At 49.3% G+C, this 17,012-nt stretch overlaps 1 protein-coding gene across 2 annotated transcripts; it reads right to left on the reverse strand.

Moving 5' to 3' along the window:
* Positions 1–1,712: 1,712 nt before the first annotated feature.
* On the reverse strand, positions 1,713–16,016 carry LOC139703670 (E3 ubiquitin-protein ligase TRIM58-like). 2 transcript variants are annotated; one of them, XM_071607146.1, is made up of 6 exons: positions 15,546–16,016; positions 13,301–13,444; positions 9,952–10,182; positions 7,951–7,973; positions 7,757–7,857; positions 1,713–3,480 (listed from the first exon to the last, which is right to left on the reverse strand). In XM_071607146.1, exons 1-6 carry the CDS (start codon positions 15,966–15,968, stop codon positions 2,894–2,896), a joined length of 1,509 nt encoding a protein of 502 aa, XP_071463247.1. In that variant the 5' UTR covers positions 15,969–16,016; the 3' UTR covers positions 1,713–2,893. The 2 variants fall into 2 exon arrangements, with proteins under 2 accessions (XP_071463247.1, XP_071463248.1); XM_071607147.1 differs by having other exon boundaries at positions 13,301–13,396; positions 15,546–16,015.
* Positions 16,017–17,012: the final 996 nt, after the last annotated feature.

The raw sequence follows: 17,012 nt of genomic DNA on the forward strand, positions 1-17,012 counted from the left end.
ACAGGAATAGCTCCTCTGGTTCAGTTCCACCCGAGGCCCACTCACCCCTAACTTTCCAGGAGCTCTCCAAAAGTTCATCTTACATCCTTAGCATGGAAGTGCAGTTCATGGGGTGCCAGGACTGTCCAAGAAACCCAGAGCCAGGGCTTCTTCTCAGGTCCCATCTGGGGTGCCAAGATTTGTAACCAAAACCTTGGTCCCTGTCTCCAATGCAATTTGATAATGAGGCCAAGGTTTTGAGGAAAAGGAAAGAAAAGCTTCATTGCTTTGCTAGCAAAGGAGATTAAAAAAAATTTTTTTTCAAGAGTTACATTCCAGGAGGGGGCCTTCAGGTTGCCCTGATGGCCTATTAGTATTCACATTTTGGAGATCCTCACTTCCCAGATTCTCAGCAGGCACCCTCTTCCTGTAGCAGGTGTTCGAGGGCAGTTAACTAGGGGAAGAAAAGATGACACTGTCTTCCAAATCTTGTTAGGGAGGGGGAGAGGGGAGAAGAGAGGAAAAAAAAAAATTTTAAAATAAACCTTAGAGCAATGAGGGCTACATTCAGAGGTGAAGGGACCACTGTGAGATGAACCCAGTGATCTCGAGGGAGGGGAAGCTCAGACTACCAGGATGGGGGTGGGGAAGGGCTGACTGGACTCTGGTCCATGGGAGCCAACAGGGTGTTACCGCTGAGGGATGGGAGCTGGAGTGAAATGCAGAAAGGAGTCACTGAGATGTTTGGTCTACCTGACAGAGAAATGAGCAGGCCTCCCTTCAGAAGGGGAGGGCTTTAAATATCTTTTTATCATTCAGGGAGACTTGGGAGATATTTGTGGTTAAGATTTAGGCATATAGAGCTTAGAATATCTTTTTTTTTTTTTTTTTTTTTTTGGTGTTGGGGATTGAACCCAGGGCCTTGTGCATGCAAAGCAAGCATTCTACCAACCGAGCTATGTCCCCAGCCCCTAGAATATCGATTTTGATGACCCGTGGCACTTGACTGTGAAAAGCTAAGGCTCAGGAGAAAGAATGAAGAAGGTCAGGAATTAGATACGGATTTAAAGGATCTGGCGGGTAATGAGCCAGAATCCCAGGGGAATGGTGGGAACATTTTAGGAATTGGAAGGAATGAAGAAGAGGTCGCAATAGGAACTGTGGAGATCCCTGAAGCTTAGCACACTGGAGCTGAGAAGGACTGACATTTAGTGGCCCACAGAAATCAAAATAAAACCCAGGAGGTGAAAAGTCTCAAGGCCACTGTTGAGACAAGGCTGTCAGGTTCCAGGGCAGGCAGGCGATGTTCCTGAGGCTCCCTTCACCCTGCAGAGAGAGCAGAGGCTTGTAGACTTGCCACTTCCCACAGAGAAGGCTTCCTGTCCCAGAGAATGGCCGGGTCCCTGGAGGTTTCACCCCAGAGAGCCTTTGTCATCCCGGTGGGGAAGGCTGCACTGCAGAGCTGTCCCCTGCACTGCTTGCACATCAGAGACAGCTTGGTTTCTACAACATCTTTCTACCTCTTCTGTTTGCAAATGAGAGGCAGAGAGGGCAAGCACTTACTTGTCATCAAAACAATTAAAAATCTGAAAAGAAATTTGTCATTCACATGATTGCAAGGCCAGGGAAGGACAGTCGCAGAAATCTCCAGGAAGAAAACAAAGCATCTTGAACTTTGAGATGGAGTTAAAAAGGAAGAATACACTTTGGACAGATTATCAAGATAACATTAATTAAATTTGCTCATAATTTATATTTGTTCATCATTTCAGCATTTAGCATTAGAATATTACAATATTGGTTTAGCAATTACATATTAGATAAAAATGAATACAAAGGTACAGAATAGGGGGTCTTCCATGACTTTTAAAGGATTTTGTTGGAAAGGTACAGAATATACTTCAAAAATAGTTATTGTTATCCTTTCATTTTCAACATTACCATTTTATTTAAATAACACAGTTAATTTAAACTAGTCACATCAATCATGACCTTAAATACCTACCCTAATACTGTGAAGGCCAGTAAATTGTTCCAGGCACAGGAGACCCCAAGTGAAGGACACCTGCTGCAGTCCTGGGGCCAGTTCCCTGAGCAGGCAGGAGGCTGCAGCTGTCCCCTGGCCCCATGAATGGGTGCAGCCCTTTGGCAAGCTGATGCAAACCTTCTTTATTCCCTCCTGACCCTGAAGAAAACCAGTTGGATCAAATATCTAGGGCATTCCTACTTTTACAAACATTTGCAGAGGTATAGAGAGAAGATTGAAATCCATTTTATGGTTGGAGCAATGAATTTCACGACCCTCAAAAACTGTTCCCAGAATAAAGACAGAAAGCAAGTGAAGACTGTGACTAGAAACACACACTTGTGAAGGATGATTTTGAATATGTTGATGTAAAAGGAAATGAAACTTTAAACAACCAGAGGTATCTAGGGGGAAAAAAAAGGCGGGGTGGTGGTGGTGGTGGTGGTGGTGGTGGTGGACAAGGAATGAGACAGAGGAGGAGCCAGCCAGGAAGGTGAGGGGGGAGTGTCCTGGAGGGAGCAGCCTCAGTCTGCTCGGGCCCCCTGCAGGGTTTCCATCTCTCAGCCTCGAGATTCAGCCTGGGGATGGGAAGATACTGAAGAGAATGGAAATTATAACGAACGTACAGAACTCTTTAATAGGAGACTATTAATTTGAAAGAAAAGCCATCGAGTAAGTGGGGGGCCATCCGGGAATAGTTTGAGGAGACCCTCCAGGTCCAACGTTCCCGCATACACAGCATCTCCTGTCTGCTTGGATTTCAAGGAACCTCCTCAGGCCCGAGCAAGAGGCTGCCCTGAGCTGGGCACTTGGTGAAGCTGTAGGTCCCTCCTCCGCCGCTCTCCAGGGCCCTTGGACTGGCTGCGGGAGGACCCTGAGCACAGCACTTCAGGACTGAAGGTCGCCCACGAGAGGAGGGTCAGGGTGGCCCCCGGATGCCCAGTTCTCTGCCTCTGCTTCTGCCATCGGTGGCAAGATCAGCGGCGCCTCGTCGCAGACGAAGAAGTAGGGCCGGAGGACACCCGATGACACCTGGCTGAAGCTGTAGATATAGGACCCGTCCGTGACGTTGTAGAAGGACACCTCGCCCGCCTCGTAGTCCAGGAAGACCCCGATGCGGCGCGGCCGCTCTAGCTGCAGCAGGGGCGCGGACGGGGAGGCCAGCACCATGTACTCGCAGCCGCGCAGCAGCCACAGGGCCCAGACGCCGTTCTCCGAGGACGGCGTGGCTTCCCCCTTCCTCTGCACCGAGTCCTGGCAGATGCCCAGGCCCCACTCGGCCCACGCTCCCACCACCACCTCCCAGTAGTGTCTCCCTGATGAGAAGCTCTGCAAGCCCAGGATGCAGGGCCAGGTGTCGAATCGCTCGGGGTTGCGGGGCACGTCCCTCCACAGCTCCCCGTCCTGCACACTGCGCAGGTCGGCCGTCAGCAGGAGGCTGGGGTGCGCCGTGGAGGGGTCCAGCTTCACGTCCACTGCAGAGAGAGTGATGGGAAACGTGAATGCACGGGAAGGACTAGACGCCCCGGGGGTGAGCGTCCGCAACGCCCTCTCTCAGACTGCCCCAAGAAATAGGCCTTTCTCCAGGGTCTGAGTACGTCTTTGATCTGCTGGGGCGCCCAGGGCGGCCTTAACCAGGCCATTAGGACAGCAGCGCTGTCAGCTTGCTGGGAAGCCAAACGCCCAGTCGAAGGCAACTTTGCATTTGCACCCAGAGCTCTTGGGTGCACTTAGGATCATCTGCGCTTGGCATGAAATTTATAAACTGCTTGGGGATTGTTTTTCTTAAAACGTATAGGATAATTTCATTAATATGAAATCCACTACTTTCAAAGTGGTGTGACTGTGGTGGGGGAATTGTAAGCTAGATGCCCTGACTCCACGCCCTGGTGTTATTACCTTCATGATTATGTGACATTCTAGGACAGCAGAGGCTATCTGGGAGGGTCTGACCTAATCCCACGAGCCCTTTAAAACTAGAAAGTCCTCTAGCTATCAGGATGGTGGCAGAAGAGAGTCTTAGACTTGGCTCTGATACAGCGTTGCCAGGGTGGAAGGGGAGGGTCACATGAGGGGAAGGTGAGAGCACTCTGGAGCAGAGTGGCCCAAATGATGGCTTGCAGGAAAACAAGGACCGTGGCGTTGCAGCTGCAGGGAACTCCAGCTGGAAAGTCCTTCCCCAGACTCCTCAGAGAGGCTCAGTGCAGCCAACCCCTGGGTTTTGGCCTTCAGAGACCCTAACCCAAGCAAGGGAGCCAGCTTCTCCCACCTGCAAGTCTGATCTTTGGACCTGTGAGCTTACTAGTGGATGTTGTCTAAAGTGGCTGTTTGTAGTGATTGGTTCCGCAAGAGGAGGACCATCTAACATGTACTGTGGAGTCCCAGCAAGACTGGTGCAGGATTGACTCACATACACAGTAGGCAAACACATCTACATCAAAACCAGAGTACTTCCTTATAAGTACTCAAAGGTAGTAAATTCATTAATAGACCTTAAGGTCATGGCAAAAACAGTTACTACTCGTACTAGTCTAATTCATCTTCAAGCCACACGTCATGAACTTCTATGGATACCTAAACCTAACTGGCCACATCATTAGGCTCTGTGTGTTCATTACCTATGTTAAATCAGGAAGCCACCTTCTTCTTCTTCTTCTTCTTCTTTTTTTTTTTTTTTTGGTACCGGGGATTGAACTCAGGGACACCCGACTACTGAGCCACATCCCCAGTCCTATTTTGTATTTTATTTAGAGACAGGGTCTCACTGAGTTGCTTAGCACCTCGCTTTTGCTGAGGCTGGCTTTGAACTCATGATCCTCTTGCCTCAGCCTCCCCAGCCGCTGGGATTACAGGCATGTACCATCAAACCCGGCTAGGAAGCCACCTCTAATGTGGCTATTACCACCCCACAATATTGATGAGGAGATTCAAAGACTGTACCTGGTTTCCCAACTCCAGAGGAAGCAAATACCAGCCTGGAATGTGGCTCCTGTGGGACTGCCGGGCTCATTTAACATGCCACCTCTTTGCACAATGCTCAGCTCCATTGTTAGCCAAAGAAATCTGTGAACGAGCTTTGACTAGTTCTCCCTGTTCCTTTCTCCTAAACCTAGCTATCAAGGATAATGGGACCATCGCACACAACAAACTGTCCTGCCCACCTGCCCAGTGGCCACCAGGGTGGTGAAGGGATGCTCCTGTGTCAGTCGGCACCATGAGGACCTGACTGTCCTGGAGAGACTCCTACTCTTTTCCAGACTCACCAGCGCCCATGCTTCCCTCCTTCTTGATCTCCCCCCTCCTCCGTCACTGCCCCAGGACAAGCTGCAGTGCCAAGTTGGGGACTTCTTTTCCGGCTCACGCCCTATGGTTATAGGTTGGCTCACTCAACTCTCCAGTCAACTCCAGTCCTCCGCTACTGATTGCAGTGCGTGTTGCCAGCCTGGCCTCTCCCCTGAAGGTCCTTATTGTGAACTCATCTGCCTCCCTGGCCAGTTTTGGATGCTCAGTACCTGCCACAGCACCAACCTGCCCCCAAACCAGCCAGTTGCCCTTCTTGGGCCTTGCCTGCAGCATGGCCATCAGCACAACCAGCCGTTTTGTGTGGCAGTTCTCGGGGTCCAAGACCCTGGGTCCTCCTCACTCTCCTCTCACCACAACACACAGCTCATTCAGGAGCAGATCCCAGCAGCTCCGCTTCCATGGCCGGCCAAGGATGTGGCCATTTGGAACCTTTCATACCAACACTGGGGGTCACCTACACTCATCTGCTACTGATCAGTGACAAAGGACACCAGCTGCTGTCTTGGTGACTTTAATTCATCACAATAAAGCACCGGGATGATGTGCACACCATGCCAGTCCTACCGTGCTGTCTCCCCAGGAATACCCTGTGCTCTCCCGCTGAGTGCCGCTCACAGAAGCAGCCCACCTCTCCAGCCCTGCTGCCTTGTCCTCCTTGCCCTCCCCCTGGGCTGCCCTCACCATCCTGTCCTCACGTCCCAGTACACCTGCCGCACTTCCTGCTTCCCGACGCTCTGCTCCTCTCCCTGTTGCGCAGCTTTTTCTTTCTATTATTATGATTATTAACATGCATCAATTGTAGAAATTAGTGGACGTCACTGTTTCCCCTCATCTAGTTCAAACTTGGAGCCTCTGGCCACCCTCATCACACTCTACAGAAGCCCGTGTCCTCTCCTCATAGCCGTGTGCCTGGGTAACTGAAGTCAGTATTTGCACCGTGAATCACGGTCATAGCACATTTGATTTGCTTTTGTTCTTCAATGATTCACTCCACTTGTAGAAAGGGCAGCATAAACTAGGCAGCATGGGCTGGATTCATTCACTAACTATTTCATTCGGTAAAAAGGAAAAGCATAGGAGGTGACAGAGTCTGGGGGTGTGCTGCGAAGGCCCTCATCAAGTCACATGGCTAGTGTATGTTCACCTGTCCACCAAACGGGGGGGGGGTCACTGGGTGCTACAACTGAGGTAGGTTTTCTCATTACAGGACAAGACTGTCCCTGGGAAGCCACAGTTTGTATTATGTGGTGCAAAGTAGATTTTAAAAGGAAATAGTAAAAATATTGAATCGTCACTATTTTACAGAACAACATGAAAGCCATTTCATGCAGACCCTCTGGGTGTCCCTGACTGGCATCCGCTTGGATTGTGCACAAATGTCCCCTCCCCCTTCCTGCAGGCAGGTGCACTGTTCCACCCCTTCACAGCCAGACTCACCCCAACACTGAAATCCTCAGGAAGGCCAAGGGCAGTGCTTGAGTCATGGTGAGAGAGTGCAGTGTATTTTTGGTCTACAGGTCCTGACACACCAGTTCCCAAAAGTCCTGAGACAAGGGACTCTTTTGCATGCTAATGAGATGGCTGGTGCTTGTAGGCCTCGATGACCTCAGGATGGGGCTGGTTTCCAGGGAACCCCCTTTGTATTAAAGGGATAGAACCTTCAGTCCAACATCCCCCTGCCTCTGGGAGGAGAGCGGGGCTGAAGCTCCAGGAGTCAGCAGTGGCCAGTGGTGTCACTGGTCATGCCTGCTAAATGAAGCCTCCATAAACCCAAAGGCGAAGCTTGACAGTGGCTGCACACAAGGAGATCCTGCAAGGAGCACCCAGAGAGGGTGTGTTGCCCCTCCCCATACCACCCTGTTGGTTTCCTCCACCTGGCTTCTGGTCCCCATCCTCTGCAACACCCTGTACAATAACTGACCAAGTGTGAGTAGGGTCTGAGTTCTGGGAGCTGCTCTAGCAAACAAACCGCGCTCATAGAGCGGGTCCTGGGAAAGCTGCTTTGCAGTTGGCTGGTCAGAGGCACAAGCCACAGCCTGCTTGTTCCTTGCTCCTGAAGCAGGGCACAGCTTTGCGGGACCAGGCCCTCAACCTGTGGGATTCGATGATGCCTGCAGGTGGACAGTGTCAGAATTGAGTGAGTGGGAGCCAGCGGGGCAACCCTGGAGAACTGATGGACTCCTCGAGGGAGACACCCACATGTTCTGCTGGGCAGGGCTGACGCACTGTACCCGGGAAGGAGCTGGAGGTCTGCCAGGCTGGGCCCCAGGTGAGAGGCCACGACACCCTGTGAGCTCCCTCGCATATGAGAGCACACTCACACAGTGAGTTTCAGAGACCTGAGGCTCTGCTGTGGCTGCTCTGCTGTGGCCACAGGCCAGGGCAGTAAGGGCAGCAGTAAGCCCCACACTCTCAGCATCAGTTCCCAGGCTCCAGGGCTCCACCCACCTTGGAATCTCCTCAACATTTCCCGCAGGCCAGGGATGCGACACGTGGTCTTCAGTTCCATGGGGATGGTCTCTGGTTCCAGCCGCATCACAGCCTTACTTCTGAGAAGAGCAGCGAACCTGGAAATGTCAGCATGGCCACACCAGCCCTCTCCGCCTCCCCCGCTCCCTCACTGGAGTGGAAAGTACACTTACCGGCTCAGGGCTCCTTGCACACCCTGGAAGTAAGAGACACAAGCAGGTGTAAGTGCTTCCCACAGTTGACTGGGGACACACCACGAAAATGTCTTTAGAATGTACTGGAAATAATTAACAAGCAACATAAGACTGCAGGTGACAGTGAATCTCTGTTAATTAAAGGCAAAAAAGGCTATAATTGAATTCTCACATGACTCTAAAATTTAAAAATCAGGAATATAATTAGAACAGAGTCAGACTACACAAAGTTTATATTAATTCCCATGAAACCTATCCATCAACTGTGGATTGTCAACTGATAGCTCTAGTTATTGGGCTATTTTAACAGTTACATTCTGCATTTTATACAGATAGAATTAGGGTAAAAATCCTACATGTTTTCGGAATTTACTCGAGGAACAGAGATAAGTACGGCATAGATCCTGGGACTGGACATATTGCTCATGGTCGAGGGCTTGCCTGACTTGAACAGGGCCCTGTGTCTGTCCCAGTACTCCAGAAAAAGTCATCTTCAAATTCGAATTCTCTGAACCAACAGACAAAGCTACTAACTGTCTAAGGAGATAAGAAAGGAAGTCATTACTATCCAGCAACAGTGTATCTCAAAGCGGGTAACAAAAAGGTCACCTCCAACACTTGTCTTCTTCCCTAAAAGTGGTCAACGGTCGGACAAATTTCAACAAGGCATGAATGCAGGGAAACCATTTGCCTTCTCCTTTATGGACATGATCGGCCTGGGGCTTGGCCAGTGGGGTAAAATGAAGATCATTGGTATCAGAGAAGAAAGAGAGAGGACACAGACAAAAATTATGTAAGACTATATTCTTACTATGATTTGTACTATAAACCATTTTAACATTTATATGGTGCAAAGAAATACTCATTTTAAATGAGATGTTACCTGAGATAATGCAGTGAATATTATTTTTGAAAATGCCAACGTTCATGTGCTTACTTGCCACCTATACTTGAAAAATTAATTTCTTTCTGGCTCTCTGTTTACTCATTAGGAAATGAGCACAGCCATGACATTGGTAATGGGAATGAAGATAGAATGGACAGATTGAATAAAGTGCTTGGTAGATAAAAGCGTTTCATGCAGTTACTTAGTGATTCCCCATCAGATGCCACAATATTGACAACTGTGTTTGCAAATGTCACAAGACAGCGACTGGGTTTATGTGCCTGGAACTTGCAGTGTCCAGAGGCGAGTCAGTTGGGACACTGTGGGCCAGCCACTCAGTGGGGATCTGCACTCTCTTTTAGGTTAGAATCCTTGCCTGTCACTGGGGCAAGGTACAGAGAAAAGTACCAGGTGAATGAATTTCTGTTGCAGGCAGCCCTGTGAACAACACCTGTGGGGCAGAACAGCTGTGTCTGTGACCCCAGACCCTGGGGAGGCTGGGGCAGGAGGGGGCGGTTCAAGGCCAGCCTGGGCCTCTGAGTGAGACCCTGTCTCCAATTAAAACTTTAAAAAGGCTGCTCTGAAGTCCCAACAGATTGAGAAATCTGCAGGGGAGTCCATACACTCCCACCATGCCTGGAGTCCATACACTCCCACCATACACTCCCCTTAGGACTTAACACAGGAATTTCAAGCTGGACTAGGTGAAGCACTGCTCATACTTCTGGCTATTTTCCATGAAATGGGCTGCCAGAGGCTTTGGGGGTTGAACATTCATGAAAATCAGCAATATCATCTTTGATAAAAGGACGGTTTCTCAGCCAGAATGGTGCACCTTATCCTTGCCCCAGCTGTTCACGATTCCATAAATAATTAATTTTAACTCATCACATATTGAAGTTTTTGTCTTTTGCATGAGCTAAATGGTCCTCTGGGTTCATCCTGACTCAGGGCCCAGTATTCGGTCGTAAGATGCCTTCTAAGGAAGTACTGCTGAGCTCTGTCCTAGAGAGCTGGGTGCCTTCGTGTCCCATGCCAAGGCTTGTCCCCATCCCCTCAGCCTCTGTGGGCCTGGCCTCCTGAGGCCACCTCACCTCCAGCAGCCCCAAGGCTGGGCGCTGGCACCTCTCCTCCAGCTCCTCTGCCAGCTCCTTGAGGGCCTTGCTGTGCTGGGCCAGCTGGTCCTTACTGTCCCGCAGTCTCTGCAGGGTGGCTCTCTCCTCCTCCTCCAGCCTCCACAGCTGCAGCTGCTCTTCAAGGGCCAGAAAGCCACGGTGCTTCTCAAACTCCAACCTGAAGCGCTGCCGCTGCATCTCCACCTTCTCCTGGAGCAACAGGAGACCCCATCAGGCTGGGGCAAGGTGTGTGGGATGGGCAGCCAGAGAAGGGACGTCCCGCATCAACCCCCACCCCCGAACCCACCCCCGCCTCGCTCTGCACCTCTGGGGAGGACCTCAGAAACCAGAGGCCGGGAACAGGAGAGGCGGCCGGTGGGGTTTTCAAGCTCAGAGTCTGGGAAGACTGTGCCCATGGGCCCCCTTGTGCTGCAGGGCCGGAGGCAAGGCCTTTGACAAGCGGATTTCAATATCACGAGTCAAATGCAGCAGAAAGAGAAGCGTGGGGATCATCTGGGCACCTCCGAGAGCCTGTGTGGCCCCACAGCAGAGGGCTGGCTCTGCTGCTGGATGGGTGGCCAGGAAGAGCAGAAGGCCTGGGCTGTGAGGGACAATGTGACAGGAGAACACACAGATGTTCTCTTGTCCCAGGAGAAGCAAGAAACCAGCACAAGGCCGTGTCCTCTGCAGAGCCCAGAAGAGCTAACTGCCACGCAGGCCACTCACTCCAGGCTATTACACCAGCCCCTACCCAAATCTCCCATCACGGCTCTTGTTGTTGCTTTCCTGGTGCTGAGGACAGAGCCCCTGGCTTCACTCAGGCTGGGCAAGCGCTCTGCCCCTGAGGCACACCTGGCCCTCACATGTCGGTGTCTGACTGAACCTAAGGATCACACTGTGCACAGGGGATCGCATCTAAATGTTATTCTCTTGAAATTAGTAGCTAGAAACCCAGCTTTAAACTGAGCATGAGCGGCAAGTCACCCTCCCAAAGCATCTGCACCTTGGGTTGTCTGTTTTGTTTTTAAACCTGATAATTTCTTGGTTTAATTGAAAGACATAAATTATCATCAAAATTATTATAAAAGACATATATATATATATAATTTTTAATCCAAATAATAGTTCTCCCCAAATGACTGGAGGTACTTTGGATCGCCCCTCTCGGGGAGGTGCCGCCTACTGCTGCCATCCACCGCAGAGGCTGAGTGCTGTTGAGCGACAGCCTACGGGGACAGTGCCTACTCCTCCTGACAAGGAGCTGATGGCCCACTGGCCACAGCGCCAAGGTCTCCCACTTCCTTCTTCCCATTTTGCATTCCTACCTCCTTTACTATTTTCTAAATCACTGATTCATACACTCTTGGCCTTCTCCTCAGGGACACTGACTCTGCATTCCACATTCTGGTTCCCGAGAGGCATAGAAATGCACACTGTCTCCCAGGGCAGGCTGCTGGAGAGAGGGCTGAGCACTGACACAGGGAGGGGAGTCCAGGGGTGCACCAGGGATGACGGGGTGGAGAGGCCGCGGCAGCCCAGCTTCCTTCATGTCACCCTCTTGAGTGCCACAATTTCCTCTGGATGTGAAGAAAGAAGAAGTGCTGCTGCAGAACTTAGAGCTCCTTTCCATCAAGCCTGTGCCTGATGGTTCTGGCTCATGTGAACATGAGCGACCAAGAAGTTCAGACATGGCTACTCGCCTCTGAACGAGATATCTTAGCATCACTTCTATGTTATGACACGCGTTGGAGGTTTTAAAATGCGGGAATTCAGATCTTGCACTTGGGTTCCTGATTTCATAAATCTGTGGTCAGGCCAATATTTTAAAAAATTAAATATTATTACCTTTAAATAATAAAGATTGTGAATCAGTGCTTAACTTTACCTATAATAGACATAGCAATAGGAGAAGGTAAGACTTATTTCATAAGAAAAATATAGCAAAAATGGTCCTTGTGAGCCAGGTACAGTGGTGCACTGTAATTCCAGTGACTCACTGAGGCTGGAGGATCACAAGTTTGAGGCCACCTTCTACAGCTTAGTGGGACCTGTTTCAAAATAAAAAGTAAAAAGGGCTGTGGATGTAGCTCAATTGCCTAGCACCTTGGTTTCAATGCCCAGCACAATAATAAATAAATAAATAAATAAATAAAGGTCCTTATGAAAATATCTGTATGAAGATAGTGTATCAAACTAAATTTTTGAGGAAGAAAATAATATAAAGAATGATTTTAGCATGGTGATTTGGAGGAGAAAGAAGAGGAATATTCTATAAAATATATCTGATCATGTTATATACTGTACTGTGTACCTAATAAACCCATCCAACATGACACTATATGTGGTTCACAGCCTTGGCACTGTGGCAGGTTTGACCTACAATTCACTGTTGAGGGGTGCAGTTGCTGCTCTGGGCACTGTAGGGGGCCAAGCAACATTCCAGCCTCTGCCATGAATGGCAGCAGCAAGCATGGTGACTCAAAGCCTCTCCAGCTGTGGAACTGGAGAGGAGGGCATGTGGTCCAGGTTCACAGCCACTGTGTGTAAATGAAATGTAGGAGAAAAACAAGGGGGGAGGGGCTGCTGAGGTGCAGAAAGAGGGGACCGTGGATGGATGACCCAAGGAGGCTGAAGGCTCCAGTCCCTCCCTGTATAGATGGCCCCTGGGAACTGCACCACATCTGTCACCAAGCCTGTGGCATTCACTGTTTAACTGTCCGACAAATACAGTTTGACACTACAGTAGCAGGTGGTGGCACCCACCCCAGCAGTGAGTTTCACAGTAAGATCAAGAGAGTAAAGCTATTTATATTTAATATCACTTGGGGTCTGGGACAATTCAGGATGGCCATGAGATGTTTCTATGGAGCGCCTAAGTAAATGGCAAGCTCGCTGGAGAATGGATGCTGCAGTCTGGCTGGGCACAAAATAACCGAGCCGCCACACAGCCTTGTAGGTTCAAACAGCAACCTTTATTCCCGAACTCTCACCAGCACTCTACACACACTTCCAGGGAACACACTGCCTCCACCGGGCTCTGTGCGCCAATTCTCTCAGAACCCTGAGAGAACTCAAAAGGAACTCCAAAGTAGTGGGCTCCCTAACTAGAGGCAGCAGGATCCGCCCTAATCCTGGAGCCACCCTATTCCCAGCAGGATCCGCCCTAATCCCCCCACCCCAGCAGCCCTAATCCCAGAGCAGGGTCACCTTTCAACCATTCCATCTGGGAAAAATGCCAGGCGTCATTCTGACTAAACTGTGGCTCTCAACAAATGGAGACTCAGGAAGAGGGTGGTGCCTGCAGATCCCCAGGCCCAAGGCCTCCTACCTTCCACAGCACAGTCCTCCTCCCCACATTGGCTTCCTGCATCATCGCCTCCTCCATCTCCTTCCTCACCAGCTCCAGCGCCATCTGCAGCTTCACCTGTGTGGAGCAGACTGTGAGGACCTGCAGGATCAACTGGAAAACTCCCTAGAATGCAGGTGGACACCTTCACTGGTAACTCAGTTAATACCAGATGCAAAGATTCATCTAAAATCGTACTCCTTGTACCATTACTATTGTAAAACTACAATGACTAAAATGTAAAAATGAGTGGCAAAACATTTTACATCAACACGATAGGAAACTTAATGACAAGAAATAGAATTACAATGTCAAATAAGTACATTTTATAACGGTGCCAATTTTGAAAAAAAAATGCTTATAATGAATATGTAAAAAATAGATGGAGAGAAATGAAGACATTATTAGGTGAAATGTCATCTATTGGTGCTAGGTTGAAGAGTGATACAATTTCTTATTAATTACGATGAGAAAAGTGTGTTTGTTATTAGTACTATAAGTCATGGTGTTTCACCAAAAATAAATCTTGTTGGTTAAAATATGTTAAATGAAGTCAGGTGCGGTGGTGCATGCCCATAATCTCAGCAAATTAGAGGGTAAGGCAGGAGGATCTCAAGTTCAAGGTCAGCCTTAGCAATTTAACACTGCCCTAAGCAACTTTGTGAGACCCTATCTCAAAATAAAAAAATAAAAAGTCTGAGGATGTGGCTCAGTGGTAAAGCCCCAGGGTTCAATCCTTGGTATCATTAAATAAATTAATAAATAAAATAAAATACTTTAGGTGAAAACCACAATATTCTGTACATCTCAAAAGGAGTAAAATAAGTGTAAAAAAGCCTACCAAACAATCAAACAAACAAAAACCCAGAAATTACATCTCTTCAATGATAAGACCCTTCCAAGAGGCATATACATGCCTTTCTTTTTAAAACAGGAAGCTCCCATAAAAACACATACAGAAATATGTTTTTAGTAGAAAATAATACAAATTCTACCTCTAAACTTATTCAATAAATCTTACATATATATCATTCACTTTAAAATATTATAATACCCTATATAAAGTACACATAAAGTAACATTAGAATTCATGGTGGCATCAGAATAAAAAGAGGCATATGTTTGGTGTTTGTAAGAAATAGAGCCATTCTCACTTGTAGACGGAGGAAAGCTCCCTGGAACCAAAGACACTGAGCAAAAAAGCAAGGAGGTGAAAGAAGAGGCATGTTTGGGGACAAGAGTGACTAGGCTAATTTTGCTGGGGCCCATGTTTGGCTTGTATAAGAGCAGAAGGAAGGGGACTTCAGAACCTAGAAAGTCTGATTGACAGACCAAGGAGTTTGGATGGTACTTATTTTTTATCTAATTGACTACTGAAAACAGAGAACATCTTTAGCGATATCACAGCAGCCATGTTCTGTATGGTACTTTGGGGATTTAGACAGACAGAAGCATACTTGACTTTTCAGGTAGGCTAGAGAGCACCTATACCTGTACTTTGTAGAGGATAATAGAAATCAAGAGGAAAAATCAAGAGAGAAATTTCCAAGATTGTCCAGATGAATGTTGGCTGGTGAATACCCCAGTCCTTAACTTAAAACAAACAAATAGAATAAATAAATGAACGCTTTAAGAAAGCTGGTACTTGGAACTTAATTGCAGTGTGATGGAGTGCTTTGGCTAACTGTGCCAGTAGACTAAAAAGACAGCTTTGACCTCTTCTGTGCTAGCAGCTGTTCCAGATTCCGGGACAGGCACGTGTTTAGAGTATGTCCCAGGACCAGAGGGCACCTGTGGGAAGACACCTGTGCAGAGTCCCTCGGAGCGCTCTTGGGGTCAAGCACCTTTGCAACTCGGTCCTACTTCAGGGGACCCAGACAGTCCAGGCCTGAGCAGACGCTATTCCTCACGAAGGTCCGAGCCCGAGGGTGGCCTTGGTGCCCATGTTAAGGGACCTAGACAGACACCAGGCAAACGCTGCGCCCTAGGAATCCCGTCAGTGGAAGCAAGTACGACGGAGGTGCAAGGCTGTCACCGAGACTCACTGCACAGCCCGCCGGCTTGGGATCGAGAAGAAAAAGACCAGCTTGAAAGCAGCCGGTCCCGCGCTGGCTAGCGGGAGCCGAGGCAGGACGACCCAGCGGGCCGGGCGCTCGGTGCCCCGGTGCCTTCCGTCCTACACGAGCGGCCCGCGGCCCAGCTCGGCACCCCGGGCTCCCGCGCTCACCTGGTAGCTCCTGGCGGCCTCCCGCAGCGGCGCCGTGCGGTGGCCCTGGTGCTCGGGCGTGGTGTCGCAGACCCAGCACAAGAATGCCTGGTCCTCCTCGCAGAAGCGGCTCAGGTCCTCGCCGTGCCGCGCGCACTGGCGCGCCCCCGCGGGCTCCGCGCCCAGCCCGAGCTGCCGCACGCTGTCCACCAGGCTGGCCAGCTGCCGGTTGGGCCGAAAGTTCTCGGGCCTGAAGGGGCCGCGGCACTGAGGACAGGCGTACACGTCGCCCTGCGCGCTCTCCGACTTCTCGCAGAATTCCGAGATGCACCGGAGGCAGAAGCTGTGGCCGCAGTCCACGCTGATGGGGTCCTGCAGGAAATCCAGGCACACGGAGCACCGGGCCTCCTCCTGGAGCCGCTCCCCGGGCGCCCCGGAGGCCATGGTGCTGGCCTCGCCTGGCCGCGTGGCTGCCGCTGCCGCGCGGAGCCAGTTATCTCCTCTGTCGCCTGGCACCAAGAGAAGGGCTCATGGCCAGGATGGGTTATCGCTGGCTGGGGTTCAAGAGTCTTAATTAACCACTTCTGCTGATGATTTACAACTCAGACACCCTCAACCACAGGAGTAAAAATTGACATTCAAGTAATCCTTATCTCCTTGGAAGCTGAGCTCTTCTTTCTCTCTTCCTCACTCTTCCTTCCACGGAATATTTTTATTTGAGTGCTTTGGTAATGCAACATTTAAGTCATCTGAAAGGGAAGCATCATGGAGATTTGACTACTTATCTCAAAAGTTTAAAAGTCCAAAGTTTAACAAGATTTTACAAAGTAACCTGAAGTGCATCGATGAAGGGAATTAGCTGATTGTAGCCCGGTTCTGTGGTCTTCACGATATTCCAGGTGAACTCGACACAGAGGCACATACTTGCCTAAGGGTGAGCCCAGCTGAGCCTTTCTCCCTGGAGTCTGGGCGTGCACCTTCGCAGTGGAGCAGCTACTAATGTTTCCAGGGTCAGGAGATTTGAAGAATAACTGAGCTCCTTCCTCTCCTTATTGCTAATCCACTCCATGGTCTTCCTATAGCATAGTCATTATTTAAATCTTTTTCTTTATATAGTATGCTCAGTTTTCTTAATCTTCTTTCCACCAACTTTAGTTTTTCTATCTTCTGTGAATTATCTAATGATAAAGAAATGAAACCATTGAAGAGGAGATACCTGAATAGATGCACATAATGATGATAGGTCTACAGCCCAGCAACAATTCTGAAGGTTTAAAAAATATGGCACTGGGACTGAGGTTGTACAATGGTAGAGCGCATGCCTAGCACGTGGGAGGCACTGGGTTCCACCCTCAGCATCACATAAAAAATAAATATTTTAAAAAATGTGGCACCCATTTGCTGACAGCCAGTATGGACTGGTGTATTACAATTGGGGCAGCACATACACTGGAAGTGAGAAAGAGGTAATCCAAGGTGTTAGTTAGA

This window comes from Marmota flaviventris (assembly GCF_047511675.1).
Source record: "Marmota flaviventris isolate mMarFla1 chromosome 5 unlocalized genomic scaffold, mMarFla1.hap1 SUPER_5_unloc_2, whole genome shotgun sequence".
Lineage (NCBI taxonomy): Eukaryota > Metazoa > Chordata > Mammalia > Rodentia > Sciuridae > Marmota > Marmota flaviventris.

Bases quoted from the DNA above. Each gene is read 5' to 3' on its own strand.
- LOC139703670 (XM_071607146.1), bottom strand. From the start codon at position 15,968: ATGGCCTCCGGGGCGCCCGGGGAGCGGCTCCAGGAGGAGGCCCGGTGC. The intron at 7,974-9,951 runs GTGAGGTGGCCT...TCTTACTTCCAG, and splicing joins CAGCCTTGGGGCTGCTGGAG to GGTGTGCAAGGAGCCCTGAG. The intron at 7,858-7,950 runs GTAAGTGTACTT...TGCTCTTCTCAG, and splicing joins GTGCAAGGAGCCCTGAGCCG to AAGTAAGGCTGTGATGCGGC.